The sequence below is a fragment of the Globicephala melas genome, chromosome 9, assembly GCF_963455315.2.
Source record: "Globicephala melas chromosome 9, mGloMel1.2, whole genome shotgun sequence".
Classification (NCBI taxonomy): domain Eukaryota; kingdom Metazoa; phylum Chordata; class Mammalia; order Artiodactyla; family Delphinidae; genus Globicephala; species Globicephala melas.
This window is the reverse complement of record NC_083322.1, coordinates 6,482,492-6,496,706: the sequence shown is the minus strand read 5'-3', so window position 1 is coordinate 6,496,706 and position 14,215 is coordinate 6,482,492. Positions and strand designations below refer to the sequence as shown.

Below are 14,215 nucleotides of genomic sequence, written 5' to 3'. Positions count from 1 at the left end.
AGGAAGATCCCACATGCTGCGGAGCAACTAAGCCCGCGAGCCACGACTACTGAGCCCGTGAGACACAACTACTGAAGCCCACTCACCTAGAGTCCGTGCTCCGCAACAAGAGAAGCCACCACAATGAGAAGCCCGCGCACCTCAACGGAGACCCAATGCAGCCAGAAATGAATAAAAATAAAATAAATAAATTTATAAAAAAGCAAAACAAAACGAAAAAAAGGACTCCTGGACTCCCTTGGTGGCGCAGTGGTTGAGAGTCCGCCTGCCGATGCAGGGGACACGGGTTCGTGCCCCGGTTCAGGAAGATCCCACGTGCCGCGGAGCAGCTGGGCCCGTGAGCCATGGCCGCTGAGCCTGCGCTGAGCCTGCGCGTCCGGAGCCTGTGCTCTGCAACGGGAGAGGCCACAACAGTGAGAGGCCCACGTACCGCAAAAAAACCACAGAAAGAACAAAAAAACCCCGGACTCCTGGAACTAGATATGCAACAGAAGTGTCTTGTGCAGCAGAGTTGGGGGGATGACATTTGATCTCCATCTAGGGCTTCTTTACAGTGCCTGTTCTTGCCTGGGTCCTGCAGGCCACGTTCCTGCATTTAAGGACATTTTGGGGACTGCAGAAGGAGGAGCACTTTGATCTCTTCCTGAAGAGGCTCCTTTCACCCATGGTGCCGGCCTTGGACAGTCGGGCTTTCTCTCCAGGTGGGCAGCTGGGAGGGCTCCCGGGGTCGAGGCTGCGTGAGCACCTATGGGTGACAGCACCCGCGCGAGGCTCTCCCTGCAGACGTGGCCCCGCCGAGGTCAGCGTGCGTGTGCTTCCTGCCCCCTCCCCACACGGTCCGCCACCGCTGGGAATGACTCTGTGCGATGTTCCAAACCCGCCTTGGGGAGGCCGTCTGAAGCCGGAGTGAGTAATACGGCGGTTCCCACTGGAGGGAAGATTTCCTCTCTTCTCTCTCACTCCCCTGGTCATCCATTCAGAAATTAGCAACAAGCATTTGGTTTTGTTTCATACGAAGTACTAACCCAAGAGATACCTCCATCGCTAAACCAGCTCCTCTCAATACCCTCCCACACTGTGGAGAGCCAGCAGCACCATTTCTGTCGGGCTCGCGGTAGGCCCAGCAGCTGGCACAGCAGATGGTGGGCACTGATTAAATATTTGCTGGTGTTATGAGTGAGTCCTGTGGGGAAGACAGGCACAGGCTATCTGTGACATAGATGCAGTTTTCCCTCTTGTAGATACAGGACTGCTGCTAACCAATACCTGGGTGTTTCGGAACCGAGCAGGACCCTATGGGGCCTTCCCGGGACAGACCCCTCCCCCATATCCTCTGCTTTAGCTCCTCCCCGAAGTACCTAGATTACAGTATCTGATGCACATTTCCTGAGTTGCCTTACAGATGCTAAAATCCCCCAAATGCAAGCATTTAACTACTTGATGACCATGAGCACGTAGCTCCCAGACCTCCTGGAGCCTAAGGATTGATCGTGTTAACCCCTGTGACACCGTCCTGTTAACCACCGTCAACCAGAGACTTGTCCACAGCTGATCACACACCCTGCGAGTCCCCTCCCTCACCTGGCTTCTAAAAATGCTTCGCTGGCAGTCGGGTGGTTAAGAATCTGGGCTTCCACTGCAGGGGGCGCGGGTTTGATCCCCTGCCAGGAAAGTTTCACATGCCCCGAGGTGCGGGTTTGATCCCCGGCCAGGAAAGTTTCACATGCCCCCGAGGTGCGGGGAGTTTGGGTTTTTTGAGCAGGCGAGTGGACCCAAGTCTGGTTCAGTAACATCTTCACAGAGGATTTCTGGAGACATCGTTCCCCTCATCCCCTGGCAAACCCACCTACTTTGCCATCTAATCCGGTAGTGGGCGGGGGGGGGGGGGGGTGTCAGGTACTGCTGGAGGGGAAGAGGGACCCTCCCAGGGCCCCTCTCAAGTTTCCCTGTCCAGTGGGCCCCTGACCCTGTACAGCCCTATCTTTCTCTTGCAGGCGCGTCAAAGCTGAGGCAATCTGCATGGGGCTCGGCCATTTGACCGTTTGGCCGGTCACAGCACCGTCCCTCGCCACATCCCTCTCTAAGGCATACTGAGGGGTGAAGTCCTGAATACCAAGGCCTAGAATCTCTGACTGGCATAAAGGCTCAGGAATCCCTCACCACTCCTTTGCATTTTCTCTCTGCAGAGTGAAGGCCCCGTCGTTCTATACTTAGTGTCCTTTGTCTTTGCCAAAAGAGCAAAGTACAGCAGGTGGATAATTCCTAACGGGGCATGAGGACACTTCTAGTGGGGGCTGGGGACTGGGGAGTAGTTAAGGCGTTGTTTAAAGGAAGAGCCTTTCTGCTCAGAGAGACGATGACAGACAGATGAAGGCACTTTGTGTGTCTGTGAAGGAATTCCCCTGGAGGGTTCTTGCTGGAATGTATTATATCCAGGAGCACTGACGTGCCACATTTACCCATGAACTAAGAGGCATTTCACAATTACTCTGTGCTGGGCTCAGCACTTGGTGCTTTTCCCAGACACACAACTTTAGTGGTGAAAAGTGAGGCCAGGTTCCTATCAGCCATGATCCAGCTGTGTGGCGTTGGGCAAACTTCTCAACATCTCTGAGTCTCAGTTGTTTGATTTGTAAAATGAGCACTAGAAGAGTATGTTTCCTAGGGTTAAGTGGATTAAATGAGATACATATGTGAAAAGTTTATCACCATGTCTGACAGAAAATAAGGACTCCCTAAATATTAACTATTATTACTAAGTATTTAGGTAAAAACTCGAATATCTTCTGATTGCACTCGTAGAAAAATCCATTCTTCTGTAACCACCAAACTTGACCTACATGCTACAATATACAGTCTACCATATTTTCTGAACCTTAAAGCTCTGACAAAGTATCTGACAAAGTTTTTTTCATATTTGTAAATTTTATTACAGGAAAAGTACAAAAGTTATACTATTTAATCTACAAATAAGAAAACTTGACTGTGAGAGGTAAAATAAGACCCGAACCAACGGAGGGACATGAATCTTAAATCTCTTCAAGTGGATTTTTAAAATAATGTCAAGAAACATTTTAAAATATTGACAAGAAATTCTAAAGTTCATTTGGAAGGTTAATGAGTGATTTAATTTTTTAGGTGAGAAGTGGATTTATTTAGAGAGAAACATACTCCACAGAGTGTGGGCCATCTCAGAAGGCGAGAGGCAATAAGAGAGTGATTTTAGCCAAGAAAGTTGTGGGGAAAAAAAGGAACCTGTGTCATAGGGGGAGTACTTACACTACTAGATATTAAAACTTACTTTCTGTGACAAAAATACAAGCATAAAATTTCATTTGGGGAGGGATGGTGTGGGTGCTCTAAACATAACACCGAAGGCAGAAACCATGAAAGGCTTTTTACTGTATAAGGAGTGTCCCCCAAACAATGTGAAATATTGTAAAACCAATTTCCCAACTTTTTTTGAGGTGTTGTTGATTTACAATATCATATTAGTTTCAAGTGTACAACACAGTGATTCAAAATTTTTATAGATTATACTCCATTTATAGTTATTGTAAAATATTGGCTACATTCTCTGTGCTGTACAAGGTATCCTTGTAGCTTATTTATTTTATACCTCTTATAGTTTATACCTCTTAACCCCCTACTCCTATCTTGCCCTCCCTCCTTCCCTCTCCCTGCTGGTAACCACTAGTTTGTTCTCTATATCTGTGAGTCTGCTTCTTTTTTGTTATATTCACTAGTTTGTGTGTTTTTTTTAGATTTGACATATAAGTGATAACATACAGCATTTGTCTTTCTCTGTTTATTTCACTAAGCATAATATCCTCCATGTTGCAAATGGCAACATTTCATTCTTTTATGGCTGAGTAGTATTCCACTGTATATGTACACCACAACTTCTTTATCCATTTGTCTGCTGATGGACACTTAGGATGCTTCTGTATCTTGGCTATTGTAAATAATGCTGTTATGAACATTGGGGTGCATGTATCTTTTTGAATTAATGTTTTCGTTTTCTTCAGATATATATGCAGGAGTCAATTTCCCAACTTTTTAAAATGGACAAATAGAAAAGTGGGCAAAGGGACAAAAGCAAATTCACACAAGAGAAAATACAAACAGTTAATAAATAACTACGTGAAAAAACAAGCCAGTTAACTAGTAATTAAAGAAACAACATTCAAAACAATGAGAAATAACAACTTTAAATTAAATTTGAAAAAATAGCCTGTGTTTTCAAGGATATGGAAAAAGGGGCATTTCTCAAAAGAAAACCAATACATTTTCCTCGAAGATAGTTTAGAAAACATTTGAAAAATATACTTTGCCTTTGACCTATCAGTTCCCCACTTCCAGAATTTTTAAATCAAGTATGTGCAATAAAAGCATATGCTGACTGACCCTCGGCAGCTCCTGTATCATGAATCCACAATGATACAGAAAAGCAGAAAATTTGTGTGCATTTATGCTGCGATTAAGAATCATGTTATAAAAGAATATCAAAAAAAGAATATCTAATAAAATGTCAGAAAATTCACAGTATTGTTCAGTGAAAAAGGCAGAATACATCTTTGTAAGGCATTATCCCAATAACGTCAAACAAGCATAGATAAGCATTAAAAAAAAATGCCCGATAATACATACTAAGATATTAAGTGTAATTGACTCTAGGAGGTAAAGTATGAGAGATTTTTGTATTTCATTTCCTATTAATGCACCAGATTTTGTGCTTTAAAAATAATTGTATAATTAGAAAGTTGCCTGTGTTGCAAAACATAAAAGTACGTTAAAGTGTACAAGCCTGGAAAATCAAGGAAGTGTTTCGTGCGGAAAGCCAAGGCCACCTGCTAGCCGATGAGTCACGAACGCAAGACTCGCACCTGACTCCACACTCGCCAACTGGCTGCGGTGCGTTTCCAAGCGAAACGCCCCGGGGACGAGGACCGCCCTGCGCCCCGGACCCGGACCCGCGCCCCGCGGCCGCGGAAGCCGGGACGCCTGCGCTCCGCTAATTTCTGGAAGCGAGGGCATTCCCGTTTCAAAGTTCACCCGATCGGGCCTTTCCTTCCTCCAGCTCTGAACAACCCACAAGGCAGACTTTCGGGTCAGCCGCGCCCCCCGCCAGGCTCAGCCCCTGCGGTATCAGGTTCCGCGGCGCGGCCAAAGGTCGAGGTGGCAGGAGAAGAGGAGGGGGCGGCCCGGGGGTGGGAGGCGCCCTCTCGAAGGCTCGGGCCAGCTAGGAGCGCTTAGGCCAGCGAAGCCGGATCTAGCCAAGTGACCGCAGGCTGACCACGCGGTCGCCCAGGGACGTGCGTCCTCCGTTGGGACAAAGGGTCGGGAAACTGGAGCCGGGCTCATCCCGGAAAATCCGGGCTGTGGTCGCCATGGCAACGGAGTCGGGCCCGCGGCGGCCGCCCCCACCCAGGCCCGGGCCGCGAGGGGGCGCTGGGGGCGGGGGAGGGATCCCGCGCGGCCGGCCCCGCTGCCCGCCCCGCCCTCCGGCCGCGACCGCCGGCCCGAGCCCGCGACTGACCCTCGGCAGCTCCTGTAGTCACGTGGCGCTGGGAACCGGCGGGGGGGCTGGGCACGGGCCTGGCAGTGGTGAACTCGAACCTGCTGCTGTCGCCGCGGCGGGGTGGGGAGCGCGGCCGCCGGCGCCGGCTTTCCGGCCTCATGGACGCGCGACGCGCCTCCGCGCTCCCCGCCAGAGAGGTTCGACCCGGGCAGGTCGCGGGGTTCCACGCAGGCCCGTGGTGGGGCGGCCCTACCTGCCGGGCGCGTGACCGAGTGCGCGCTGTTTGGGGGGGGCACACTGCTGGACCGAATGGGGGGGCGAGTCCGCGCACCTGCGCACAGGCTCCGCGAGCTGCGCTCTGCGTGGGGACCGGAAAGGGCCCCCTCGGGGAGCGCGGAGCAGTGTGTCCGCGAACGTGGACGGGGGGAACACGCGCGAATACAGAAGGCGGGTGTGGGGTCTCCACGGCCGTTTGCCACCCAGCACGCGCCAGCGGATTCTGACCGAGTCCTTGTCACCAGAGCTCGCCTGCGCAGCCCCCTGGGAAACAGACCTGGAATTCCTGCTGGGAGGAGGGTGGGGGGAGGGGAGCAAGCAGGGATTCCAGAGTTCCTGCCATAGGCCGGCCTTTTCGCCATCGGCCTGGATAATTCATGCTGTGACCTTAGCAGTGGAGGAAATGACCCTCAAACGCGGCCCTGTGCTTCCTTGGTGAAGGGGGCACGTTCATTTATTAATCCAGTATCCATTAAGGTCACTGCCAGGCGGGGTGTGGGGCAGGGTGGGGGAGGGGAGGCTGGCGAGGACACAAAGATGACTGCCCTAGGGGAGCTCACAGCCTCACGCACGTTTTTTCTCCCCTCCCCACAGGTAAGGCTGGCCTCTCTGCCCTCAGAGGTCTGAGCTCTGCCATGGGGGTAGGGGTGTCTTTACTGCTGCAGTTTTCTCTGACGTCTGGGGACTACCAGAGTGTGGGCGGAAGCAGGCGCTCCAGCCGCAGGAACATCCCCGGGAGGAGCTGGAAAAAGCCTCATCTCCAGCTCCACAGCCTGCAGGGTAGAGTGTGGCCTTCTTTGTTGGGTTCTCGAACCATTCCATGGCCCCTGTGCTCAGGCCTCCCCATCCTGGTGGAAGGAGGGTGCCTGTGGGGAAGGGGTCACGTTCTCACATCCTGGGAGTCTTCCCTGTGCTCATTCTGACCGCTGGGAATGAGTCATGTCTGTGCTTCTGGAGAGGAGTACAGACTCTGCGGAAATGAGGAGGATGTGTCTGGAACTTGTGAGCAGGCAGTGAAGGTCCCGAGGAGTCTATCCGTCATTCCACCCTGCAGGAATCTGCGCTCCCAGGCTCTGGAAGAGCCGAATGTGGGGCAGCCCCTGGCGGGGTTGGGGCAGGACCGGTAGGGGCCAGAGATTACAGTCTCTTCCTTTCTCCCCTTTTCTTGCTCCAATAATCCCTATCACCCGAGGGAGGCAGAGACAGGAGCGCCCCCGAGGGCAGCAGGCTGCGGGCGTTCCTGGGATTCAAGAGCGCTCTCCTTCCTTAAACGGCCTAATTGTGTGTGGGGGTGGAGGAGGGCAGGCGGGGAGAATGTGGGCACAGTCTGGGCAAGCAGTGGCCTGGCATCATGCTGGGCCGGCGGTAGCATCCGGTGTTCCCCTCCTGGTCCTGAGAAGAGCCGCTTTCACTGGCGCTCCAGGCAGCTCCCGTGAGAGACCGAGGTTAGGGAGGCCAAAGTGCCTTCCCCAAGATTGGCTTAGATTAGAGCCCAGGAGAGGATCATAGGAATGAGAGGCCACTGGAATTTCTTTCTGTGAGATCTTTACAAACTCAGGTATTTTAGAGGAAAGAACACTGGCCTGGGAGTTTAGAAGACTTGTCCCCTAGTCTTGCTTCTGCTGTTGGTTTACTCTGTGCCCTCGGGCAAGTCCCATCACCCTGTTATGCCTCACCGTTGCTCCATCTATGAAACAGGGAACTTAATACCTCTGGTCCAGCCTCACTGAGTTGCTGTGAAGCTCCGATACGGCAACAGGAAATAGAAATAAGGAGAGGGCAGAAGGGAAAAACTTGGAAAAGCGTAAAGCGCTGTAGGGAGAGGTGACTGCGTTTTCTGCTCTGTCCTAAGGCAGGAATGTTCATACAGCCAGCACCGGAGTGTCTACTCCATGCCAGACACGGGCTGAGGGGGATTCCAAGGAGTGTCAGGGTTCTTCCTTCTGGTAGTTTCCAGGGTCAGTAAAGACTTAATTAACCCAAAGACTGAGTTCTCCACTGGATATAATAGTAACTTGATAGTGCTATGTTTTCCGGATGGAGATACAAGCCACTCATACCCATGATTAGTGATGTGGGAAAGTAAAAATAAATTTAAATATCTTCCAACTTAAAAAAAAAAAAGAATTAAAGACATATATTTGAAATGGTATCTGGAAGCCCAAGATTTAAATCATATAATACAAGGAAATAGAAGAGTAGTCTAGTAGTCTAGGTTCCAGGGCTCCGGGAGTGGAGAGGGGCGAGCTCCTCTTGGGCCTGGGGTCTGCAGGGGAGGAGCTGGGGGCAGGCTGTGTGGTTCTGTAGAGTGACTGTGCCTTTCCACCCCCAGCAGAGGAAGAACCGATGCTGGAACGTCGCTGCAGGGGCCCCGTGGCCATGGGCCCCGCCCAGCCGCGACTCCTTTCTGGGCCCTCCCAGGAGTCGCCCCAGACCCTGGAGAAGGAGCCCCAAGGGCTGAGGTCACAAGGCACTGCCGTGGCCCAGCCGGGCAGCCAGGCCCTGGGTCGGGCCCATCGTTGTGCCCACTGTCGAAGGCACTTCCCGGGCTGGGTGGCCCTCTGGCTTCATGCCCGGCGCTGCCAGGCCCGGCTGCCCCTGCCCTGTCCCGAGTGTGGCCGTCGCTTCCGCCACGCCCCTTTCTTGGCACTGCACTGCCAGGTCCATGCCGCCGCCACCCCAGACCTGGGCTTTGCCTGCCACCTCTGCGGGCAGAGCTTCCGAGGCTGGGTGGCCCTGGTTCTGCACCTGCTGGCCCACTCGGCGGCAAAGCGGCCCATCGCCTGTCCCGACTGCGAGAGACGCTTCTGGCGGAGAAAGCAGCTTAGGGCCCATTTGCGGCGCTGCCACCCCCCGGCGCCCGAGGCCCGGCCCTTCATATGCGGCAATTGCGGCCGCAGCTTCGCCCAGTGGGACCAGCTGGTTGCTCACAAGCGGGTTCACGTGGCCGAAGCCCTGGAGGAAGCGGCGGCCAAGGCCCTCGGGCCTCGGCCTCGGGGCCGTCCTGCGGTGACCGCGCCCCGGCCCGGTGGAGACGCCGTCGACCGCCCCTTCCAGTGTACCTGCTGCGGGAAGCGCTTCCGTCACAAGCCCAACCTGATCGCCCACCGCCGCGTGCACACAGGCGAGAGGCCCCACCAGTGCCCTGAGTGCGGGAAGCGCTTCACCAATAAGCCCTACCTGACCTCGCACCGGCGCATCCACACGGGCGAGAAGCCCTACCCGTGCACCGAGTGCGGCCGCCGCTTCCGCCACAAACCCAACCTGCTGTCGCACAGCAAGATCCACAAGCGCTCCGAAGGGTCTGCCCAGGGTGCCCCCCGCTCGGGGAGCCCCCAGCTTCCCGCCGGGCCCCCGGAGCCCTCGTCAGAGCCCGCCCCGGAGCCCCCGCTGAAGCCGGCCCCGGAGCCTTTGGAGGTCCCAGGGGAGCCCCCCGGCCACCAGGCGGAGGCCCCGCCCTCTCTATACAGCTGCGAGGACTGTGGGCGGAGCTTCCGGCTGGAGCGCTTCCTGCGGGCCCACCAGCGGCAGCACACGGGCGAGCGGCCCTTCACCTGCGCCGAGTGCGGGAAGAACTTCGGCAAGAAGACCCACCTGGTGGCCCACTCCCGGGTCCACTCAGGCGAGCGGCCCTTTGCCTGTGAGGAGTGCGGGCGCCGCTTCTCCCAGGGGAGCCACCTGGCCGCCCACCGGCGCGACCACGCGCCGGAGCGGCCCTTCGTCTGCCCGGACTGCGGGAAAGCTTTCCGCCACAAGCCCTACCTGGCCGCACACCGGCGCATCCACACCGGCGAGAAGCCCTACGTCTGCCCCGATTGCGGCAAAGCCTTCAGCCAGAAGTCCAACCTGGTGTCGCATCGGCGCATCCACACGGGCGAGCGCCCCTACGCCTGCCCCGACTGCGATCGCAGCTTCAGTCAGAAGTCCAACCTCATCACCCACCGCAAGAGCCACATCCGGGACGGCGCCTTCTGCTGCGCCATCTGTGGCCAGACCTTTGACGACGAGGAGAAGCTCCTGGCCCATCAGAAGAAGCATGATGTCTGAAGGGGCAGGGGCGGCGGGGGCCGAGGGAGGTCGGGCCTGGGCATCATTCATACTGTGCCCTGTGCCACTGCTTGTAGGCAGGGAGGGGAGAGGAGGAGTGAGCCTGCCCCGTTAGAGAGGGGGGTCCTCTACCCCTGCAGTCAGGGAGTCCACTTGCAGAGCAGGGGCCCCGGCCTCCAGCTGGTGTTTGCTAAGGTTCAGTCCTGACTGCCCTGCGCCCTGGAAAAGTAGCAATAGCAGCTCCACCCACCCCTTAGAGCCCTCCGGCCGGAGGGGCCACCAGTGGACAGGAAGACCCCTCTCCTCTGGTGTTAACGCCTTAATGTCTCTGTCTGTTATGAGTTCCTTCAGCTCGTTTTTTGGAAGTAGGTGTGGTTCAGTCCTTAGTGAATGAGCGCCCAGGAGGAAAAGTGGACCAGATGGATATACCTGGGAGAACCTGCCGGCCTCGGGCGGCACCTGGGCCTTTTCCAGTACTGGGAGGCGAAGCCGAGCTGCTCCAGCCTGCCTCACCACATCCCCTCCGTCCTCCCCTTGCACAGGCACCCAGGTTTGGAGAGACCCATCTACTGTTAGTGCTTGGCTCGCCTTCCTCCCAGAGGATCCAGTCCCCTGCCCTGGGCATCTCCCCACCTGTCTGACTTGCTTTACCCACCAGCCTCCCAGTGCTTAGGGCATCCCCTGGCTGTCAGCCACCCTGCGTCAGGGCTTTTGTCTGAACACCGCAGCCTGCCTTCACTCCCTTCAGAACTCGGCATGTAGGTGGGGAGGACTGCCCCGTTGATAACGGAGGGCCAGCTGATGGGAAATGGGGGTGAGTTTCCCCTTCAGCACTTCTAGCGTCTGGATGCCCAGCTTCTGCTTGAATACTTAGGTGACAGGGAGTTCCCCCCCCCACCGCCCCAGGCCCTGGTTCTATTGTAGGATAATTCTGATTGTTAGAAATTCTTCCTTATAATGAATGAAGTCTGCTTCCCTGTAATTTCTACTGTTGGGCCTTGTTCTCTGGAACTAAACACAACCACTTATCCTCCTTTTCAAACTAGAGAATAAAGATCTGGTTTTAGAACCGGTGGCTGAGAAGTGTTCCTTTGTCCTGGGGAGCTGTGGAGTTGGAGGGAGGGGCAGCAGCTCTCCTCCGCCGGGGTTGGGCGTTGGGGTGGGTGACAGGCCAAGTGGCGTGCTTGTCAAGCTTCTCTGCACACCCGCCCGTACTTCCCCGAGGTGGGGTCAGGCACACCCAGCAAGTGGGGTTTCCTCTCTAGGGGTCAAGTCAGCCTTGCTGGGTGTCAGTTGTCAGGAAGAAAACGTCTGACTTGATTCTGTCCTGCCATGCCTCCCTGGCTGGCCTGCTACGGTTTCCGTATCTGTAGCAGACGTGTACGCTTCCCTGCACTGGTTGCTTCATGTGCATTTGAGTGCCTGTTTTCGGCAGGTATCAATAGGCCCTTTTCCTGTCTGTCTTAGTAGTTTCTGCATAGATTTCCAGCACCGAGCCTGGTGCAACCACAGTTTGTTAATATCATGGCACCTTGCAAAGAAGTTTACTTCAATTATCTAACAATTTAGAGTTCGGCAGGTACTCTTTTTTTACAGATGAAAACATTTGCTCAAGGTCATATAACTGGTAATCACCAGAGGCAATACAAACCCGGGTGTGTTCAACCCAAAACCCAGGCTCTTGACCACCGCTGCATGTTTATTGAGCAACTGCAGTGCTGCTGCTTTTGGTGAAGACAAGTATTAAATGTCTACTGTGTGCTTGATGTGATGGAAACTGGGGGTTTACAAAAATAAGAGTCTTACCCCAAAGAGGCCTAAGTCTGGGGGGACTTATACCTGTACACAGATCGTGAGTGGAGAGAGATGGATGAGGGTTTGGTGGGGTTCCAGGTGTGTAGGATGGAAGCAGACAGAGCCTTATGTTGCTTCATGGGGTTAGGAGCCACTTCAAAACCTGTGTAGTTAAAAACAACAACAACAAAAAAACCAAATCTGTGTAATTGATGGCAAATTCTCTCTCAGGGCCTGGGAGCACTGTCTCCAATATGTCTCTCTAAGGAAGCTCAGGGCTTCAAGTGACGGGAGCAGTGCTTTTTGCGGGGTGACAGGAAAGTAGCTAGATGTCTGGGGATTATGGGCAGGGAACAGGGCACAGGTCCTCAGGGATCCAGGGTTAGGATGGGGGAGGGGAAGAGTGAAGTAGAGGGAATCTCATCAGGGTTCCTGACTTTTCGCAAAATCATTACTTGTAAAGGAAATCCCCGGCATTGTGTCCTCTAATGCTATGCTGCCCGCTGCTTTTGGGCAGAGATGGTGAGGAGAGGACCAAAGTTCAGGGAAAGCCATGGAAGGGGCCTTGAAGGGGCTGGTAAAGTAAGAACAGAGTGAACTTGCCCATGGTTCCTCCCCAAGTCTCTTAGGGGGCCAAGTGGGTCCCAAGTCCTTGCTCAGCAGAGCACATGCTGACAGCAGTCTTGAAGGAGGGACTGCCCCGTTGGAGGGGTCAGCCCTTTGCTGACGGGAGCTGCCCTCTTCTAGAGTTCAGGTTTGGTTTTTGTTTCTCCTTCTTTTATAATCACAAAAGTATTAAATTATCTTGTCAAAATTAAACAATGCGGACAAAATGTAGATTTATTTTTTAATGTAAAAGTTCTTTATTTCCCCCACTCCCCCGACCCCATGGCTTTTCTCTTTGAATCCCACAAAGAGTTTGAGGGTGGCCTTCCAGACATTTTTCCTGTGCATCTGCAAACTCACACGTGCAGCCTCCCCTTTTTTTGCTTAATGGAAATAGGATCCCAGGTGTGCTTCATTTTTTCCATCCTTGAAGTACCCTTGGTCATGAAATGTCAATCTGGAGGAAGTCTTTCACTCTGTGGAAGGAAGAAACAGGCCCAGAGAGTGGAAATGACTTTCCCACTCATAGCCAGGGGCAGATGTGGAGCTACAATGCTGGAATTCCACAAGTCTTGGTTGAACTCTCACTAGGTACTCAGAAAATAAGATGAATGAGACTCTATTTGAAGAGTTGATGGCCTAGTGATTTCTGGCCTCTGGGCAGGGTTTTATACTTTACAAATGCTTCTGTAGAGGATAGAACCAATTAGGGTCCTGCAAAAACCCAGTTGTCCCTCAGTATCCTCTGGGGATTGTTTCCAGGAACCCCCCCCCACACTCCCCCCCCCCGCCCCCCCCGTGGATAACAAAATCTTTGGATTCTGGAGTCCCTTATATATAAAATGGCATTGTATTTGCATATAACCTACACACTCATGTCCTCTTGTATACTTTAAATCACCTCTAGATTACTTACAATACTTAATACAGTGTAAATGCTATATACATAGTTCCCTGTGCCTGGGAAAATTCAAATTTTGCTTTTTTGGAACTTTCTGGAGTTTCCCCCCCCCCGAATATTTTCAGTCTGCTGTTGATTGAAATCACAGACATGGAACCTGTGGATACGGAAGGCCGACTGTAACTAGAAAATTATTAACTCTTACAGAGGAATAAGTCAAAGTCCAGGGACAGAAAGTATCTTTCGTAAAAACTGCACAAGAAGATTGTGGCAAAACTGATAGAATTGGGTCCCCCGTTTCTGTTGTGTTATGAGGCTTAACGGCAGCTGGGCCCATGGCAAACGCCTAGTAGGCAGCTGCTGACCCATTAGAATAAGGTCCATAGGCTTAACAGTAAGGTTTGTAGCAACTCTCAGAGTGAGGCCAGCTTCTCTTAATATCAACCTCCCGTCCCAAAGGCGGTTTCTGGGCAGCTCCGGAGAGAATCTGCCAGTGGGAGTTGCCCTGGCTGGCCGGCCCCCTTTGAGGTAGCAGTGCGAGGAATTTTATTGACATAAAGGAGCATTTCCTTCCGATCTGGGTGAGTAGATGTGAAAATTCTCTTTCCTGACGGTCTCTGGGAACAGAAAACTCTCCTTGGCCATCTGGACCCCGCCTCTAAATCAGCAGTAACACTCGACCTAGGAACGTTGGTCTATCTTTCCTCAACAAAAAGGGAGGGGTTGGACTTAATGATGTCTAAGTCTCTCCTGGAGACCCCAGGTTCATTTATCACGCGGCTACGACGTGCCTAGGGCCGCGTGAGTGCGGAGGGCGATTTCTCTCCCGTCGCACGAGACTCGCACATCTCACTCTAACACCTGGTGTGCCGTAGTGCCAAGTGCCACAACCATGTCACATGCACACTCGACTGTGATCGTCGGATCGGGGTTCGTGCGTCTTGTTCCCCCGGATCCCGGCACCAAGGGCGGTGCGGGCGCGTCGCAGGCGTCGGACCGAGAGTTGCCGAGCGACTGGATCGGTTTCAGAGCGCGCGTCTGCGCGGTCTGGATGGGGAGGGAGAGCTCCA

General features: G+C 53.5%; 2 protein-coding genes across 10 annotated transcripts in view; both read left to right on the top strand.

The window, feature by feature from the left end:
- REPIN1 (replication initiator 1) overlaps positions 1-10,913 on the top strand; it is a 36,392-nt gene extending 25,479 nt beyond the window's left edge. The window contains exons 1-3 of one of the 9 annotated variants that reach the window (XM_070046289.1): positions 5,557-5,718; positions 6,463-6,577; positions 8,133-10,913. In XM_070046289.1, the coding sequence (XP_069902390.1) occupies positions 5,680-5,718; positions 6,463-6,577; positions 8,133-9,844 (1,866 nt within the window). In that variant the 5' untranslated portion in view covers positions 5,557-5,679 and the 3' untranslated portion in view covers positions 9,845-10,913. Of the gene's footprint in view, positions 1-5,556; positions 5,719-5,773; positions 6,275-6,391; positions 6,578-8,129 lie in introns of those variants that run through there. The other 8 variants (XM_070046288.1, XM_030854153.3, XM_060305167.2 and 5 more) reach the window with 8 other exon arrangements.
- Positions 1-14,215, top strand: part of ZNF775 (zinc finger protein 775) — a 59,624-nt gene that overhangs the window by 25,490 nt on the left and 19,919 nt on the right. The gene's annotated exons all lie outside the window — the stretch shown is intronic.